Source organism: Procambarus clarkii, chromosome 12, assembly GCF_040958095.1.
Source record: "Procambarus clarkii isolate CNS0578487 chromosome 12, FALCON_Pclarkii_2.0, whole genome shotgun sequence".
Taxonomy (NCBI): Eukaryota; Metazoa; Arthropoda; class Malacostraca; order Decapoda; family Cambaridae; genus Procambarus; species Procambarus clarkii.
The window spans coordinates 12,334,621-12,352,518 of record NC_091161.1 but is presented as its reverse complement, the minus strand read 5'-3'; the positions used below and the strand labels follow the sequence as shown (position 1 = coordinate 12,352,518).

The following is a 17,898-nucleotide window of genomic DNA, read 5'->3' as shown; positions in this document are numbered from 1 at the left end:
ATATAGCAACCAAGGCTAAGGCTCAGCCTAAACTACTATATAGTCACATGAAAATGTTGGTACATGAAGAAATAATCAGGTTACGCAAAAGAGGAGGTGGCAGTACAAAGAATAATGAAATGTGTGAAGAACTCAATAAAAACTGCCAAGTTTAAGAATGAAAAAAACTGTTCCCCAGAGCTATGATTTCTAATCAAATGAAAGACTGAAATTCAAACTTCTCAATCGACTTCTCAGAAGTCTTCAAGAAAGACTTTTCAATCGACTTGAGAATGGTCCAGGACGGACCGAAACGTCGTCGTCCCTTCACCTTCTAGTGTGTGGTCTGGTCAACTGAAATTAGAACACTAGAGGAATTAGGAAACAATTGGAGGAGCTGGAGGTAATGAAAGGCCCAGGCCCTGACAAGATATCACCATGGATCCTGAAAGAGGCAGCTACAGCACTGTGTGTACCCTTGCTATAGTCTACAAGTCCTCACTGAAAATGGGTTAACTTCATGACATTTGAAACGTGGTAAATAGCGGTACCTATATACGAGGAGATGAGAAATACTAAACTACAGACCGTAATAACTAACAAGTATTCCCCGTTAGATATTAGAGATTAATCAAAAGAAGTCTCGGCGATCATTTACAACAACTTTAATTTCCAAGGATCAACGTGGATTCAGCAAAGAAAAATCTTGTTTGATCAACCCAAGAGCTAAATGTGACAACAAACAGGAGAGGACTGAGCATATTTACTAATTAAGACTACTCAATAACTCAGTCGATAGGGCTTCGGTCTGACGCGCGTTGGGTCCGCAGTTCGAGTCTCCCAGAGCTTAACAGAAGGCCTGGGCTGCCTGCATTTTCCTAGATTGCCAGAAAGATTTCCCACTCTTCCTCACAAGCAACTACTATGCAAACTCTGAAAAACAAGTTGGTGTATTGGGAAATGCACTAAAGTGGGTGAAAGATTACCTTTCACGGAGACGAAGGCAAAGAGTCAAAGTAAGATGAGAGTTATCAGAATAGAGGTGATGAGTGGAGTGCCTCAAGGGTCAGTGCTTGGGGCCCATCCTGTTCCTAATATATGTAAACACACTTAAGAAGCAAGCAGTGTCAGCAGGAGAAAATGGGCCATGGAGCAGTGTCAGCAGGAGAAAATGGGTCATGGAGCAGTGTCAGCAGGAGAAAATGGGTCATGGAACAGTGTCAGCAGGAAGAAATGGGCCATGGAACAGTGTCAGCAGGAGAAAATGGGCCATGGAGCAGTGTCAGCAGGAGAAAATGGGTCATGGAGCAGTGTCAGCAGGAGAAAATGGGTCATGGAACAGTGTCAGCAGGAAGAAATGGGCCATGGAACAGTGTCAGCAGGAGAAAATGGGCCATGGAACAGTGTCAGCAGGAGAAAATGGGCCATGGAACAGTGTCAGCAGGAGAAAATGGGCCATGGAACAGTGTCAGCAGGAGAAAATGGGCCATGGAACAGTGTCAGCAGGAGAAAATGGGCCATGGAACAGTGTCAGCAGGAGAAAATGGGCCATTGAACAGTGTCAGCAGGAGAAAATGAGTCATAGAGCAATGTCAGCAGGAGAAAATAGGTCATAGAGCAGTGTCAGCAGGAAGAAATAGGCCATAGAACAATGTCAGCAGGAGAAAATGAACAGGAAGTTGGACAAGCAGATCGTCGTGTGACAACGGAGCCGCTGACACACTGACAAAATCAGAGATAAACATCTCAAGATAACATCACCACCACCACCACCACACGACCCGTAACAGTTCACTAGTGACCCAGTATGACCAAAGTCATGTCATTCTGGCTCATGTCGCCACAGTTACAACACACAGAAGGCAGTAAGGGTGTGCATGCTTGAGTACACTAGCTACGACCCCTCCAGCGACTAGAAATACCAGAGACATGTAAGGGAAAGCAGAGTACTTACGAACATATTTTCGAGAGCATGTTTGGCTAGCCAGCAATTGAGGAAGACAGGCACGAATAGGTTCCTGAGCGGCGACCAGCATATCTGAAAAGGGAAGACAGAATAAGTCACACTTCAAGTCATAAATACTGTTTAACATCCTCAAAAAATGTATTACAAAATAAGGGAGAGGTTTTATCGATGAAAAAGGCAGATATACAAACCAGGGGCCAGATTCACGAAAGCACTTACGCAAGCACTTACGAACCTGGGGCCAGATTCACGAAGCAGTTACGCAAGCACTTACGAACCTGTACATCTTTCCTCAATCTTTGACGGCTTTGGTTACATTTATTAAACAGTTTACAAGCATGAAAACTTGCCAATCAACTGTTGTTATTGTTATAAACAGCCTCCTGGTGCTTCGGAGCTCATTAACTGTTTAATAATTGTAAACAAAGCCGCCAAAGATTGAGAAAAGATGTACAGGTTCGTAAGTGTTTGCGCAAGTGCTTTCGTGAATCTGGCCCCTGGTAATGTTCCCTTTTTCCAGCATGATTACTGACGTTCATAATATGCATCATCCCATTCTCAGCTCAAGCTATAAGTCAAATACTGACTTAGTTTTTACTTAGTGCAGTTTTTATACTTATTTAGCAGACAAGATGGCGATTCATCCATAGAGTACAATAGCGACCTACTCGCCCCCAATGTGACGATATCGACGCCATCTATCGAGTGCACCCGACCACATTTTCTGTGGTGAAAGGCTGTCATCATATGTTATCCCTGTGTAGTTTCTGTCTTGCTAATGAAGGTTATCTTGGGCACCAAGAGTCAGTTATCTTGAGATGATTTCGGGGCTTTAGTGTCCCCGCGGCCCGGTCCTCGACCAGGCCTCCACCCCCAGGAAGCAGCCCGTGACAGCTGACTAATACCCAGGTACCTATTTTACTGCTAGGTAACAGGGACATAGGGTGAAAGAAACTCTTCCCATAGTTTCTCTCCGGCACCTGGGATCGAACCCAGGACCACAGGATCACAAGTCCAGCGTGCTGTCCGCTCGGCCGACAGGCTCCCAGGGCAGTCCTGACGTGTTCCAGCGAGACTACGTGGCCACGTCGATATAGACAGTGAATCGTCTCCATGCGAGTCCGAGCTCAATCTCCACGCTCCAATTGTTTACATATTCTCTTCATACTCCACATCCCTGTCCCCTCGGTATTCCCCTCATTTGATGCTTATACCCTCTGATCCTTGCCCCTCTGTCCCCTTCTCTCACTCGGAATCTGTAAATCCCTCACGTCCTCGCCCCTTCTACACTGAGCCTCTCAGTGCTACTATCTATGCCGTGCACATGTCCCACCCCTACGGGTGAGCGACGTGGGTGTTGATGGGGTCCTGCAGGTCTCCTCTACACCCACAGGCTTACACAAACACACACACGGACATATATATACTAGTTTTAAGTGTGTGTGTGTTTAGTGCAAGCTAGCTGACAGGGCCTGACAGCTGAGTGGATAGTGCTTCGGATTCGTGTCCTGAGGTTCCGGGTTCGATGCCCGCCGGAGGCGGAAACACATGGGCAGAGTTTCTTTGATCCTGATACTTATGTTCACCTAGCAGTAAATAGGTACCTGGGAGTTAGACAGCTGCTACGGGCTGCTTCCTGAGGGATGTGTAACAAAAAGGAGGCCTGGTCGAGGACCGGGCCGCGGGGACACTAAACCCCGAAATCATCTCAAGATAACCTCAAGATATCCTGACCTTATCGAGGTCTTGATAAGGTTCTCCCTTAGACCAACTACTAACCATTCCCAGAATGCAACCCAAAACAGATGCCTAACTCCTGGGTATCCACTGACTGCTAGGTGAACAGAGGCATCAGGTGAAAGTATTCAAACGATTCTGTTGTCACCCGGGACTAAACACAAGTCCATCGGTTGTGAAGCGAGGCTGTAGCCCACTGTGCTAAAGGTCTGAATCTACTACTGAGATTGTAAGTCTACTACTGGGACTCTGAGTCTACTGTCTGTGAATCCCATATACACCATTTAAATACATAACACACACACACACACACACACACATATACACACTCACATACACACACACACACACACACACACACACACACACACACACACACACACACACACACACACACACACTCACATACACACACACACACACACACACACACACACACACACACACACACACACACACACACACACACACACACACACACACACACACACACACACACACACACACACACACACACACACACACACACACACACACACACACACACACACACACACACACACACAAAGTTTTATCAACTTACCGTCAATATAAAAGGTATAGTGTTCATTAATTCTAGAAGAAAATGGAATGATCTCAGAGTCTGCCATATATTTCCCTGAAAAAGAAACAGATTCTCATTAGCAACATTGATCTTAAGAAGAAAAATTAAGCAACTTATTATAATGACTTATTTGAAACTATATAATGCCCCTCAAGCCTCCACCCACTTGCGTTACTCTCTACGATCTCAACACTTTCAAAGGATCACGGGATCACCATAGCCCGTGCTACTTGGAACGTTTTGTTCCGGGTAGCGAATCTTAAACAACAACATTCAAAGCATCGATGGAAATGCTGGAAATGTGGCATCCGGAGACGTCTTGAGGACCACACACTAGAAGGTGAAGCGACGACGACGTTTCGCTCCGTCCTGGACCATTCTCAAGTCGATTGTGGAACATTCTCAAGTCGACTTGAGAATGGTCCAGGACGGACCGAAACGTCGTCGTCCCTTCACCTTCTAGTGTGTGGTCACACAATCGACTTGAGAATGGTCCAGGACGGACCGAAACGTCGTCGTCCCTTCACCTTCTAGTGTGTGGTCACACAATCGACTTGAGAATGGTCCAGGACGGACCGAAACGTCGTCGTCCCTTCACCTTCTAGTGTGTGGTCACACAATCGACTTGAGAATGGTCCAGGACGGACCGAAACGTCGTCGTCCCTTCACTTTCTAGTGTGTGGTCTGGTCAGCTGTAAATATTATCACTTTTGGACACTCACATAGTGTCGAGTGGGCGTGACAGACGCCACTATTACTCAGGATTAAGTGTTTCGTCTTGCTAACACCTTGGGTTTAATTACATGTGCAACAAAGAGTCCTCGCAAGCAATTACGTCGTTTGAGCAGCGATAACGATCGTTACGAGGGACACCTGTTGCCTCGGCCAAGAACGATGGCTTCTACACACCTGGTATTACCTGTAGCGAGACTCAGGTATTTGCCCTGTACACCTGACACGTTGATAATACTGATAATACTACTGATAATACTAAACTTAATAATACTAATTCATTGTATTGGGGGGACAGGCAGACAGAGTGTATACATACGTGTTAGGCTTATATCGAGGTACCCATCCCAACCAAGGTCGAATCCCTCCCTCAGGATGCAACCCCACAAAAAGCTGACTAACTCCTGGGTACCTGTTTACTACTAGGTGAACAGATACACTAGGTGAAAGAAAACATGCCTAACCACTTCTGTCTCGCCCAGAATTCCCCATTTGAGGCTTGAGAAGCAATCCATTACCGAGTCCCCCCTTGGACTTAACCAATAACCCCAGTGAACAAGTAGCAGTTACCTTGTAACTATACAAGTAGCAGTATCTTACCTTGTAACTGAGGTATGCCAGTAGCAGTATCTTACCTTGTAACTGAGGTATACAAGTAGCAGTATCTTACCTTGTAACTGAGGTATGCCAGTAGCAGTATCTTACCTTGTAACTGAGGTATACAAGTAGCAGTATCTTACCTTGTAACTGAGGTATACAAGTAGCAGTATCTTACCTTGTAACTGAGGTATGCCAGTAGCAGTATCTTACCTTGTAACTGAGGTATACATGTAGCAGTATCTTACCTTGTAACTGAGGTATGCCAGTAGCAATATCTTACCTTATAACTGAGGTATACATGTAGCAGTATCTTACCTTGTAACTGAGGTATGCCAGTAGCAATATCTTACCTTATAACTGAGGTATGCCAGTAGCAGTATCTTATCTTGTAGCTGAGATAAGCAAGTAGCAGTTACCTTGTAACTGAGGTATGCCAGTAGCAGTATCTTACCTTATAACTGAGGTATGCCAGTAGCAGTATCTTACCTTATAACTGAGGTATGCCAGTAGCAATATCTTACCTTATAACTGAGGTATGCCAGTAGCAGTATCTTACCTTATAACTGAGGTATGCCAGCAGCAGTTACCTTACCTTATAACTGAGGTATGCCAGTAGCAGTATCTTACCTTATAACTGAGGTATGCCAGCAGCAGTTACCTTACCTTATAACTGAGGTATGCCAGCAGAAGAGCTTCAGAGAGAGAGACGAGGGCCACAGCCACCTGGAGTGCCCACAGAGGTAAGGTTCTGTTGACCCACAGCACCGCTTGCCAGTTAATGATGGGTTTCTCCTGGAACTGCTCGTCTGTCTTGTTCCCATAGTCCAGGAAGAAGCTAACGGCTTCTGTGTTCTCTGAGCACTCGTAGCTGTGGGTGGAATGGTGGTTACAATGGTTGTGTGTGTGTGATTGTCTTAAGTAATTACCTAAGTGTAGTTACAGGATGAGAGCTACGCTCGTGGTGTCCCGTCTTCCCAGCACTCTTTGTTATATAACGCTTTGAAACTACTGACGGTCTTGGCCTCCACCACCTTCTCACTTATCTTGTTCCAACCGTCTACCACTCTGTTTGCGAGTGTGTGTGTGTGTGTGTGTGTGTGTGTGTGTGTGTGTGTGTGTGTGAGTGTGTGTGTGTGTGTGTGTGTGTGTGTGTGTGTGTGTGTGTGTGTGGACCTAGGTGTGCTTTGCAGGGGTTGAGCTTCGGCTCTTTGGTCCTGCCTCTCGACTGCCAGTCAACAGGTGTACAGGTTCCTGAGCCTATTGGGCTCTATCATATTTACACTTGAAGCCAAATATGAAGTCAGCCTCCACCACATTACTTCCTAGTGCATTCCATTTACTAACTACTATGACACAGAAAAAAACAATTCTAATGCCTTTCTGACTAGTTTGGGTACTTCGTATCCACCTGTGCCCCCTCGTGTGAGTACCACCCGTGTTAAACAATCTATCCACCAGCAGAGCAATCGTTCAGATGTAGCAGGAAATACAGGCTACAGGATGGGGTCAGCCTGTACTCAGAGATATGATGATAGATATGATGTCAAATGATATTGTGGAAGTGCTGATAATCAAACTAGAAATTCTAAATGCAGTTGAGCAGTTTAAATGTCTCAGCAGTTCAAAGACCAACTTATGGAAATAGAATACTGCTTAGAAAACCTCACAAACCTTGCCCTTAACATTATCTTCAATGATTATATCAACTTATAGATTCTAAAATTGAAAAAGTGGCAAATATTGTTACTGAATCAGAGAGAACCACAGGAAACAGGTTGAATGAACAGACAATTAAGTTCTTACAGATGTGTGATGGATTTGCTTTAAACCAGCAAATAGTAGCACCAACTACCTTGCCTCACCTTGAGATGATTTCGGGGCTTAGCGTCCCCGCGGCCCGGTCCTCGACCAGGGGCCAGATTCACGAAAGCACTTACGAACCTGTACATCTTTTCTCAATCTTTGGCGGCTTTGTTTCCGTTTATTAAACAGTTAATGAGCTCCGAAGCACCAGGAGGCTGTTTATAACAATAACAACAGTTGAATGGCAAGTTTTCCTGCTTGTAAACTGTTTAATAAATGTAACCAAAGCCGTCAAAGATCGAGGAAAGATGTGCACGTTCGTAAGTGCTTTCGTGAATCTGGGCCCAGGTCTCCTGACTGATGCAACACTGAATTCCTTATGTTATAACTGAGGAATCTCACAGCTATGTACTTTGCCTACATAATACAACCGACATTACTGTACTCGACGCGAAGCTTGAAATACGGGCCATAAAAATACCTCCAGGATAAAGGCAGGATAAGGAGCATTATCTCCAGGATAAAGCCAGGATAAGGAGCATTATCTCCAGGATAAAGCCAGGATAAGGAGCACCATCTCCAGAGTAAAGTCAGGATAAGGAGCACCATCTCCAGAGTAAAGCCAGGATAAGGAGCACCATCTCCAGGATAAAGCCAGGATAAGGAGCATTATCTCCAGGATAAAGCCAGGATAAGGAGCACCATCTCCAGAGTAAAGCCAGGATAAGGAGCACCATCTCCAGGATAAAGCCAGGATAAGGAGCATTATCTCCAGGATAAAGCCAGGATAAGGAGCACCATCTCCAGAGTAAAGTCAGGATAAGGAGCACCATCTCCAGAGTAAAGCCAGGATAAGGAGCACCATCTCCAGGATAAAGCCAGGATAAGGAGCACCATCTCCAGAGTAAAGCCAGGATAAGGAGCACCATCTCCAGAGTAAAGCCAGGATAAGGAGCACCATCTCCAGGATAAAGCCAGGATAAGGAGCATTATCTCCAGGATAAAGCCAGGATAAGGAGCACCATCTCCAGAGTAAAGTCAGGATAAGGAGCACCATCTCCAGAGTAAAGCCAGGATAAGGAGCACCATCTCCAGGATAAAGGCAGGATAAGGAGCATTATCTCCAGGATAAAGCCAGGATAAGGAGCACCATCTCCAGAGTAAAGTCAGGATAAGGAGCACCATCTCCAGAGTAAAGCCAGGATAAGGAGCACCATCTCCAGGATAAAGCCAGGATAAGGAGCATTATCTCCAGGATAAAGCCAGGATAAGGAGCACCATCTCCAGAGTAAAGCCAGGATAAGGAGCACCATCTCCAGGATAAAGCCAGGATAAGGAGCATTATCTCCAGGATAAAGCCAGGATAAGGAGCACCATCTCCAGGATAAAGCCAGGATAAGGAGCACCATCTCCAGGATAAAGCCAGGATAAGGAGCATTATCTCCAGGATAAAGCCAGGATAAGGATAGTTATCTCCAGAATAAAGCCAGGATAAGAATAGTTATCTCCAGGATAAAGCCAGGATAAGGATAGTTATCTCCAGGATAAATCCAGGATAAGGAGCACCATCTCCAGGATAAAGCCAGGATAAGAAGCATTATCTCCAGGATAAAGGCAGGATAAGGATAGTTATCTCAGTTATCTCCAGGATAAAGCCAAAATAAGGAAGGTTATCTCCAGAATAAGGGATAAAGCCAGGATAAGAAGCATTATCTTCAGGATAAAGGCAGGATAAGGATAGTCATCTCCAGGATAGTGGAGACGACCAGGACGGCAGGATAGGCGTGGCAGAGAGGTTGTCCCCGGCTACCGTGATGTATCTCTTGCCTATCTGGCGTGTGGTGCTCGACACTGCGCACGCACGCACGCACGCTCTCTCACAAGCTTCTCATGAAGGTAGAGAAGTAGGGACCAACTCTGGGTAGGCAGTAGAGGCTACGGGATCACCATAGCCCGTGCTACTGGCCCCGCTCCTGTGCCAGGTAAGTCCACTACGGGCTCACCATAGCCCGTGCTACTTGCCCCGCTCCTGTACCAGGTAAGTCCACTACGGGATCACCATAGCCCGTGCTACTTGCCCCGCTCCTGTGCCAGGTAAGTCCACTACGGCCTGGGAGTTAGTCCCAGCTCCTGGGACATATCCCACTGACTCTGGGGGTCCTGGGTGTCAGTCCCAGCTCCTGGGACATATCCCACTGACTCTGGGGGTCCTGGGTGTCAGTCCCAGCTCCTGGGACATATCCCACTGATTCTGGAGGTCCTGGGTGTCAGTCCCAGCTCCTGGGACATATCCCACTGACTCTGGGGGTCCTGGGTGTCAGTCCCAGCTCCTGGGACATATCCCACTGACTCTGGGGGTCCTGGGTGTCAGTCCCAGCTCCTGGGACATATCCCACTGATTCTGGAGGTCCTGGGTGTCAGTCCCAGCTCCTGGGACATATCCCACTGACTCTGGGGGGTCCTGGGTGTCAGTCCCAGCTCCTGGGACATATCCCGTGACTCTGGGGGGTCCTGGGTGTCAGTCCCAGCTCCTGGGACATATCCCGTGACTCTGGGGGTCCTGGGTGTCAGTCCCAGCTCCTGGGACATATCCCGTGACTCTGGGGGGTCCTGGGTGTCAGTCCCAGCTCCTGGGACATATCCCGTGACTCTGGGGGTCCTGGGTGTCAGTCCCAGCTCCTGGGACATATCCCGTGACTCTGGGGGGTCCTGGGTGTCAGTCCCAGCTCCTGGGATATATCCCGTGACTCTGGGGGTCCTGGGTGTCAGTCCCAGCTCCTGGGACATATCCCGTGACTCTGGGGGTCCTGGGTGTCAGTCCCAGCTCCTGGGACATATCCCACTGATTCTGGAGGTCCTGGGTGTCAGTCCCAGCTCCTGGGACATATCCCGTGACTCTGGGGGGTCCTGGGTGTCAGTCCCAGCTCCATTGAATGTTTTCTGACAATACCATGAGCAATTCAAGGGGAAGCCAGACCGCGAAAGAATCCCCAGAGTTCCAGGATATTACATTCCACCTCTCGCGGTGGTCGAAGCCGTTTTGGCTTAGATATCGGAAGACAACATTGAACTTCACGAGCCTTTAATCCTCACGATATCATAGTGGTTATCTTAAGGAGGCAATGCTGAGTACTGCTCCCCCTAGATGAACGAAGATTATCAGGTGAAAGGTAAGTTGCCTAACCGTTTCTGTCTCTGATAGAGCATTGAACCCGGGTCCCTCGATTGCGAACCGAAGACAATGGACCCCAATAATAGGCGTAGGTCGTGACAATGGGACCCCAATAATAGGCGTAGGTCGTGACAATTGGACCCCAATAATAGGCGTAGGACGAGACAATGGGACCCCAATAATAGGCGTAGGACGAGACAATGGGACCCCAATAATGGGTGTAGGACGAGCCATTGGACCCCAATAATAGGCGTAGAACGAGCCATTGGACCCCAATAATGGGTGTAGGACGAGACAATGGGACCCCAATAATTGGTGTAGGACGAGCCATTGGACTCCAATAATAGGCGTAGAACGAGCCATTGGACCCCAATAATAGGCGTAGGACGAGACAATGGGACCCCAATAATAGGCGTAGAACGAGACAATGGGACCACAATAATGGGTGTAGGACGAGACAATGGGACCCCAATAATGGGTGTAGGACGAGCCATTGGACCCCAATAATAGGCGTAGGCCGTGACAATGGGACCCCAATAATAGGCGTAGAACGAGACAATGGGACCACAATAATGGGAGTAGGACGAGACAATGGGACCCCAATAATGGGTGTAGGACGAGCCATTGGACCCCAATAATAGGCGTAGAACGAGAGAATGGGACCCCAATAATAGGCGTAGGCCGTGACAATGGGACCCAAATAATGGGTGTAGGACGAGCCATTGGACCCCAATAATGGGCGTAGAACGAGAGAATGGGACCCCAATAATAGGCGTAGGACGAGCCATTGGACCCCAATAATAGGCGTAGAACGAGAGAATGGGACCCCAATAATGGGTGATGAATAGTACTAACAACTCACCAGTTAGCGCGAATTGGGTCATCATCAATGAAGACTCTGACGATGTAGAGAATGCAGGTCAACAGCTTGATCAGAAGGTTGAAGATCCGTATCCGTAGACCTGCGAACAGAGACCGTATCAGCAGCTGGTCGTACGATCCCTGGTGCCTGTACCTTCACAAAGCCTTTAAGTCAACATAAAGCTTGAAATACTAAGTCTAATTACAGGTGTTATGTGGAATTAGAAGCCGGCCATGTTGCTCTACTTTGCTCCTGGCTTCGACTACCTTGGGGGCGCTAATTGGGGGTAATTAGGATACATGACAGGTGGCCTGTTAGAGCATGCTACTGTTACGTCCGCATTGTTATAGACCTCAATGGTATCAAGAGCTTTCTGAATCTTGTCTAATTTCTGGCTGTTGTCATAGTTGTCATGTCAATCTACTACACACACACACACACACACACACTACCACACACACACACACACACTACCACACACACACACACACACACACTACCACACACACACACACACACACACTACCACACACACACACACACACACTACCACACACACACACACACTACCACACACACACACACACTCTCTCTCTACCACAACCACACACACAAAAGATTGATTGACAGTTGAGAGGCGGGACCAAAGAGCCAGAGCTCAACCCCCACAAGCACAACTAGATTAGAACCATCAACTCTGGGAACATGAATAATCACAGGGGATGATGTCCCATTTGTAAAGGGCGAGAGTAACTCCATTTTCCTTTTTCCATAAAAGCTTTTCAATTTTTGGTGTTTGTTGAAATTTGAAGATGATGTATGAGTGTGTATTTAGCGGGGAAGATAGTATTGGTGTATGCCAGCAGGGACTATGTTGTGTATATATGACAACCAGGATGAAAAGGTTTGAAAACTGATATAAACTTAAGAAAAATTCTGTTTTTCAGATCTAATTAGGGAGCCGGTCGGCCGAGCGGACAGCACGCGGGACTTGTGATCCTGTGGTCCTGGGTTCAATCCCAGGCGCCGGCGAGAAACAATGGGCAGAGTTTCTTTCACCCTATGCCCCTGTTACCTAGCAGTAAATAGGTACCTGGGTGTTAGTCAGCTGTCACGGGCTGCTTCCTGGGGGTGGAGGCCTGGTCGAGGACCGGGCCGCGGGGACACTAAAAGCCCCGAAATCATCTCAAGATAACCTCAAGATAACCTATAACATCAGAGTCCAAAATCGGCAGAAATTTTAGACATTATTCTAAGTTCTTTTGTGTGTAGAGAGAAAATTATTATTAGTATAGAAACATGGATAAAACACAACAGCCGATTATAAGCAGAATACCAAATTAAGGGAGAATTTGTTTACGATTACAGTCTCCGTGGTGCAGTGGTAAGACACTCGCCTGGCGTTCCGCGAGCGCTATGTCATGGGTTCGTATCCTGGCCGGGGAGGATTAACTGGGCCGCAATTCCTTAACTGTAGCCTCTGTTTAACGCAACAGTAAAATGTGTACTTGGTTGTAACAACGATTCTTCGCGGCGGGGATCGTATTCCAGGGACCATAGGATTAAGGACTTGCCCGAAACGCTACGCGTACTAGTGGCTCTACAACAATGTAACAACTCTTGTATATATCTCAAAAAAAAAAAAATTAATAATATGTCAAAAAAAATTAAATGTAATACCAAACAGAGAGTCAAAAGAATGACTGAGATAACTTTTGGAAGCTCAGTCACTTTATATATATATATATATATATATATATATATATGGATTAAGGCGTCTTGTACATACCAGTTGCGTTGCTTCTGGGAGTATGGGTTCGAGTCACTTCTGGGGTGTGAGTTTTCAGTTGCATATTGTCCTGGGGACCATTCAGGCTTGTTCGCATATATATATATATATATATATATATATATATATATATATATATATATATATATATATATATATATATATATATATATATATATACGAGAGTTGGGATATATGTTAACTGGTATTCAAACAAGGGACCATGCTAACAAGAGCGTTAACGGTCATTCAAGTGATTGAACACTTGTCATAACACCCAATCAAGTTAGTCAGGCAAGACTTTCCATTTCTAAATCCATATTGATTTTACATTACAAACTCGAACCTCTCAAAATCCTCCACTATTATCGAGGGAATTACTTTCTCCAATTACAAAGAAAATTCGTCAATGACATTGTAGTATAATGCCTCCTTTTTATAAATTTTTGTGAAAATTTTGACTACGTTTTCTGATATTTTGGAAATTTCCTGTTTCAAATATTTTATTAAAATTTTTAAAGCCATGGTGAGATTAGGTCTAAACACATGGATTTTGTTACATCTAGCTTCCCTAGGATTCTGTCCACCTCTTCCGTAGTGGCTATAATGTCATCCAGTGTTTCCTCTAGCCTTTCATCTTACTGTCTTGCTTTTCACGCTGATTTCTAACGTAAAGATGTGAAATCTTTCGCAGAGTTCCTAGCATACCCTATAGAGCTCCTGAGATCTCTAGCATACCTATGAGAGCTCTAGTATACCTGTAAGAGCTCTAGTATACCTGTAAGAGCTCTAGTATACCTGTAAGAGCTCCAGTATACCTGTAAGAGCTCTAGAATACCTGTGAGAGCTCTAGTATACCTGTGAGAGCTCTAGTATACCTGTAAGAGCTCCAGTATACCTGTAAGAGCTCTAGAATACCTGTGAGAGCTCTAGTATACCTGTGAGAGCTCTAGTATACCTGTGAGAGCTCCAGTATACCTGTAAGAGCTCTAGTATACCTGTGAGAGCTCTAGTATACCTGTGAGAGCTCCAGTATACCTGTGAGAGCTCTAGTATACCTGTAAGAGCTCTAGTATACCTGTGAGAGCTCTAGTATACCTGTAAGAGCTCCAGTATACCTGTAAGAGCTCTAGAATACCTGTGAGAGCTCTAGTATACCTGTGAGAGCTCTAGTATACCTGTGAGAGCTCCAGTATACCTGTAAGAGCTCTAGTATACCTGTGAGAGCTCTAGTATACCTGTGAGAGCTCCAGTATACCTGTGAGAGCTCTAGTATACCTGTAAGAGCTCTAGTATACCTGTAAGAGCTCCAGTATACCTGTAAGAGCTCCAGTATACCTGTAAGAGCTCTAGTATACCTGTAAGAGCTCTAGTATACCTGTAAGAGCTCTAGTATACCTGTAAGAGCTCTAGTATACCTGTGAGAGCTCTAGTATACCTGTGAGAGCTCTAGTATACCTGTGAGAGCTCTAGTATACCTGTGAGAGCTCTAGTATACCTGTGAGAGCTCTAGTATACCTGTAAGAGCTCTAGTATACCTGTAAGAACTCTAGTATACCTGTAAGAGCTCTCGTATTGTTGTGTTAGTTTTCTGTAGTTTCCTGGTGGGTGAAGGGATGTTTCCTGGGGATTGTGAATGATCCTATGTTTCTCCTGCTGAAATTGTGCTAGCGAGATTGTGTAATTGGCATCCACCTCAATAACTGATTGTTCCATAACTACTGTCCAGTTTGACGAGCAGTGAGACTCCATCTCTCTATCCTGCTTGCTCCAGCCTGCTTCCTCCCTCCAGCCTGCTATCCAGCCTGCTATCTGCTACTGACTGGCGTATATTGTGAGACTCCATCTCTCTATCCTGCTTGCTCCAGCCTGCTTCCTCCCTCCAGCCTGCTATCCAGCCTGCTATCTGCTACTGACTGGCGTATATTGTGAGACTCCATCTCTCTATCCTGCTTGCTTTAGCCTGCTTCCTCCCTCCAGCCTGCTATCCAGCCTGCTATCTGCTACTGACTGGCGTATATTGTGAGACTCCATCTCTCTATCCTGCTTGCTTTAGCCTGCTTCCTCCCTCCAGCCTGCTATCCAGCCTGCTATCCAGCCTGCTATCCAGCCTGCTATCTGCTACTGACTGGCAGATATTGTGATCATTCCAGTTATCTGTCAGTGTTAAATGATGCTTCTCCAACCGGGTCTGTGTCAACTGACCTCTGACCTCGTCTGTTTTTTTTGATAATGGATCAGTTGTCTGTGACACTGACCTATTTATACCTGGAGGGTCAAGTATTAGCTCCTGGACCCGGCGTTTCTAGCCGCTGGGTGTCTAATGCAATGTCTCCTGGCCAATCTTGAGGTTATCTTGAGATGATTTCGGGGTTTTAGTGTCCCCGCGGCCCGGTCCTCAACCAGGCCTCCACCCCCAGGAAGCAGCCCGTGACAGCTGACTAACTCCCAGGTACCTATTTTACTGCTAGGTAACAGGGGGATAGGGTGAAAGAAACTTTGCCTATTTGTTTCTGCCTCGTGCGGGAATCGAACCCGCGCCACGGAATTACGAGTCCTGCGCGCTATCCACCAGGCTACGAGACCCCCCCCCCCAGAGTGTGTGTACTCACCTAGTTGTGTCTGCAGGATCGAGCATTGACTCTTGGATCCCTGTGTGTGTGTGTGTGTGTGTGTGTGTGTGTGTGTGTGTGTGTGTGTGTGTGTGTGTGTGTGTGTGTGTGTGTGGGTGTGTGGGTGTGGGTGTGTGTGTGTGTGTGTGTGTGTGTGGGTGTGTGTGTGTGTGGTGTGTGTGTGTGTGTGTGTGGTGTGTGTGTGTGGTGTGTGTGTGTGGTGTGTGTGTGTGTGTGTGTGTGTGTGTGTGTGTGTGTGTGTGTGTGTGTGTGTGTGTGTGTGTGTGTGTGTGTGTGTGTGTGTGTGGTGTGTGTGTGTGTGTGTGTGTGTGTGTGTGGTGTGTGTGTGTGTGTGTGTGTGTGTGTGTGTGTGTGTGTGTGTGTGTGTGTGTGTGTGTGTGTGTGTGTGTGTGGTGTGTGTGTGTGTGTGTGTACTCTAGTTGTGCTTGCGGGGGTTGCGCTTCGGCTCTTTGGTCCCGCCTCTCAACTGTCAATCATCTGGTCATCACTCTAATTGTCTGCGCGCGCATCTATTCACCCATTCGTTCCTACAGGATCAAGCTATTAGCTCTTGGACCCCGTCTTCCTAACCATCGACCCTGTAAAACCCTGGTTGAGCTCCGGTTTGAGGTCTCCAGACCTTCCTGGTGAATTCAGTAGAGTTCCGTGTTGGTAGACTTTTGTACCATCATGGCAGAGAAGGTTTGGGCAGGTGTCTATCACCCGAACGCGTGTTCGAGTCACCCCCATGGCCTCAAAATGATTTTCTTTTGTGTATCACGTCATTGTGATTTATTACACACACACACACACGCGTAGACACACACACACACAGCCCCAGTCCCCCAGAAAGAAAGGAACTCACTTGAGCGCTGGTTCTTCACGAAGTACAGGTGTAGTCTCTCCTTAAAGGTGTTCTCATTGACGTAGTACTCGACCCGGACCCTGTGGGGTGTAAACACACAAGTGTTAGTTACTCCAGTACTCCACACCTTAGGTGTATGGAACCAGACCACACACTACAAGGTGAAGGGACGACGACGTTTCGCTCCGTCCTGGACCATTCTTAAGTCGATTGTGTCGAAGTTCGCGATTGACAATCGACTTGAGAATGGTCCAGGACGGACCGAAACGTCGTCGTCCCTTCGCTTTCTAGTGTGTGGTTTGGTTAATATATTTCAGCCACGTTATTGTGATTCCTCGCCTGCATTGGGTGTATGGGTGACAGTCTGAGTGACTTGTTGGGTGAGTGACAGACCCAATGACTGGTTGGGTGAGTGACAGACCCAGTGACTGGTTGGGTGAGTGACAGACCCAATGACTGGTTGGGTGAGTGACAGACCCAATGACTGGTTGGGTGAGTGACAGACCCAGTGACTGGTTGGGTGAGTGACAGACCCAATGACTGGTTGGGTGAGTGACAGACCCAATGACTGGTTGGGTGAGTGACAGACCCAATGACTGGTTGGGTGAGTGACAGACCCAGTGACTGGTTGGGTGAGTGACAGACCCAATGACTGGTTGGGTGAGTGACAGACCCAATGACTGGTTGGGTGAGTGACAGACCCAATGACTGGTTGGGTGAGTGACAGACCCAGTGACTGGTTGGGTGAGTGAGTGACAAACATTGATTCTTGGCTACTGGTCAATCACTCAAAACCGAGTGATTGATGAGCCGGTCACTGACTTGCGAGTCATAATAGTTTGACTGATTGGGGATATATTGACCGACACTTTGGCTGATAAATGAATAGTAACAAATACATTGTCATCATATTCATCAAACACAATATTATCTTAAAGTCATAATGACCCCGTTACATACACACATATTTGTATATATATGGATACATACAGGCAGGAATGAATGAGAGGTTGTGGGTGTGAATGAGTGTGAGTGAGTGCGTTTGAGTGTGAGTGTGTGAGTGACAGAGTGAGATCTCTTAGGCTGACAAATAACAACCCAATTTTGCATATTTAAAATAATTTGAATTAATGTCAGAAAATTATATGACCAATCTTTTACACAAATCAATTATCTA

The 17,898-nt window shown here is 46.5% G+C and overlaps 1 protein-coding gene across 19 annotated transcripts in view; it reads right to left on the bottom strand.

Moving 5' to 3' along the window:
• The window catches only part of SLO2 (slowpoke 2), a 591,490-nt gene that overhangs the window by 175,157 nt on the left and 398,435 nt on the right, over window positions 1–17,898 (bottom strand). For all 19 annotated transcript variants that reach the window (XM_069323242.1, XM_069323238.1, XM_069323244.1 and 16 more), the window contains 5 exons: window positions 16,722–16,801; window positions 11,456–11,555; window positions 6,282–6,486; window positions 4,266–4,340; window positions 1,934–2,017 (listed from right to left, as the gene is read on the bottom strand). In XM_069323242.1, the coding sequence (XP_069179343.1) occupies window positions 1,934–2,017; window positions 4,266–4,340; window positions 6,282–6,486; window positions 11,456–11,555; window positions 16,722–16,801 (544 nt within the window). The remainder of the gene's footprint in view (window positions 1–1,933; window positions 2,018–4,265; window positions 4,341–6,281; window positions 6,487–11,455; window positions 11,556–16,721; window positions 16,802–17,898) is intronic.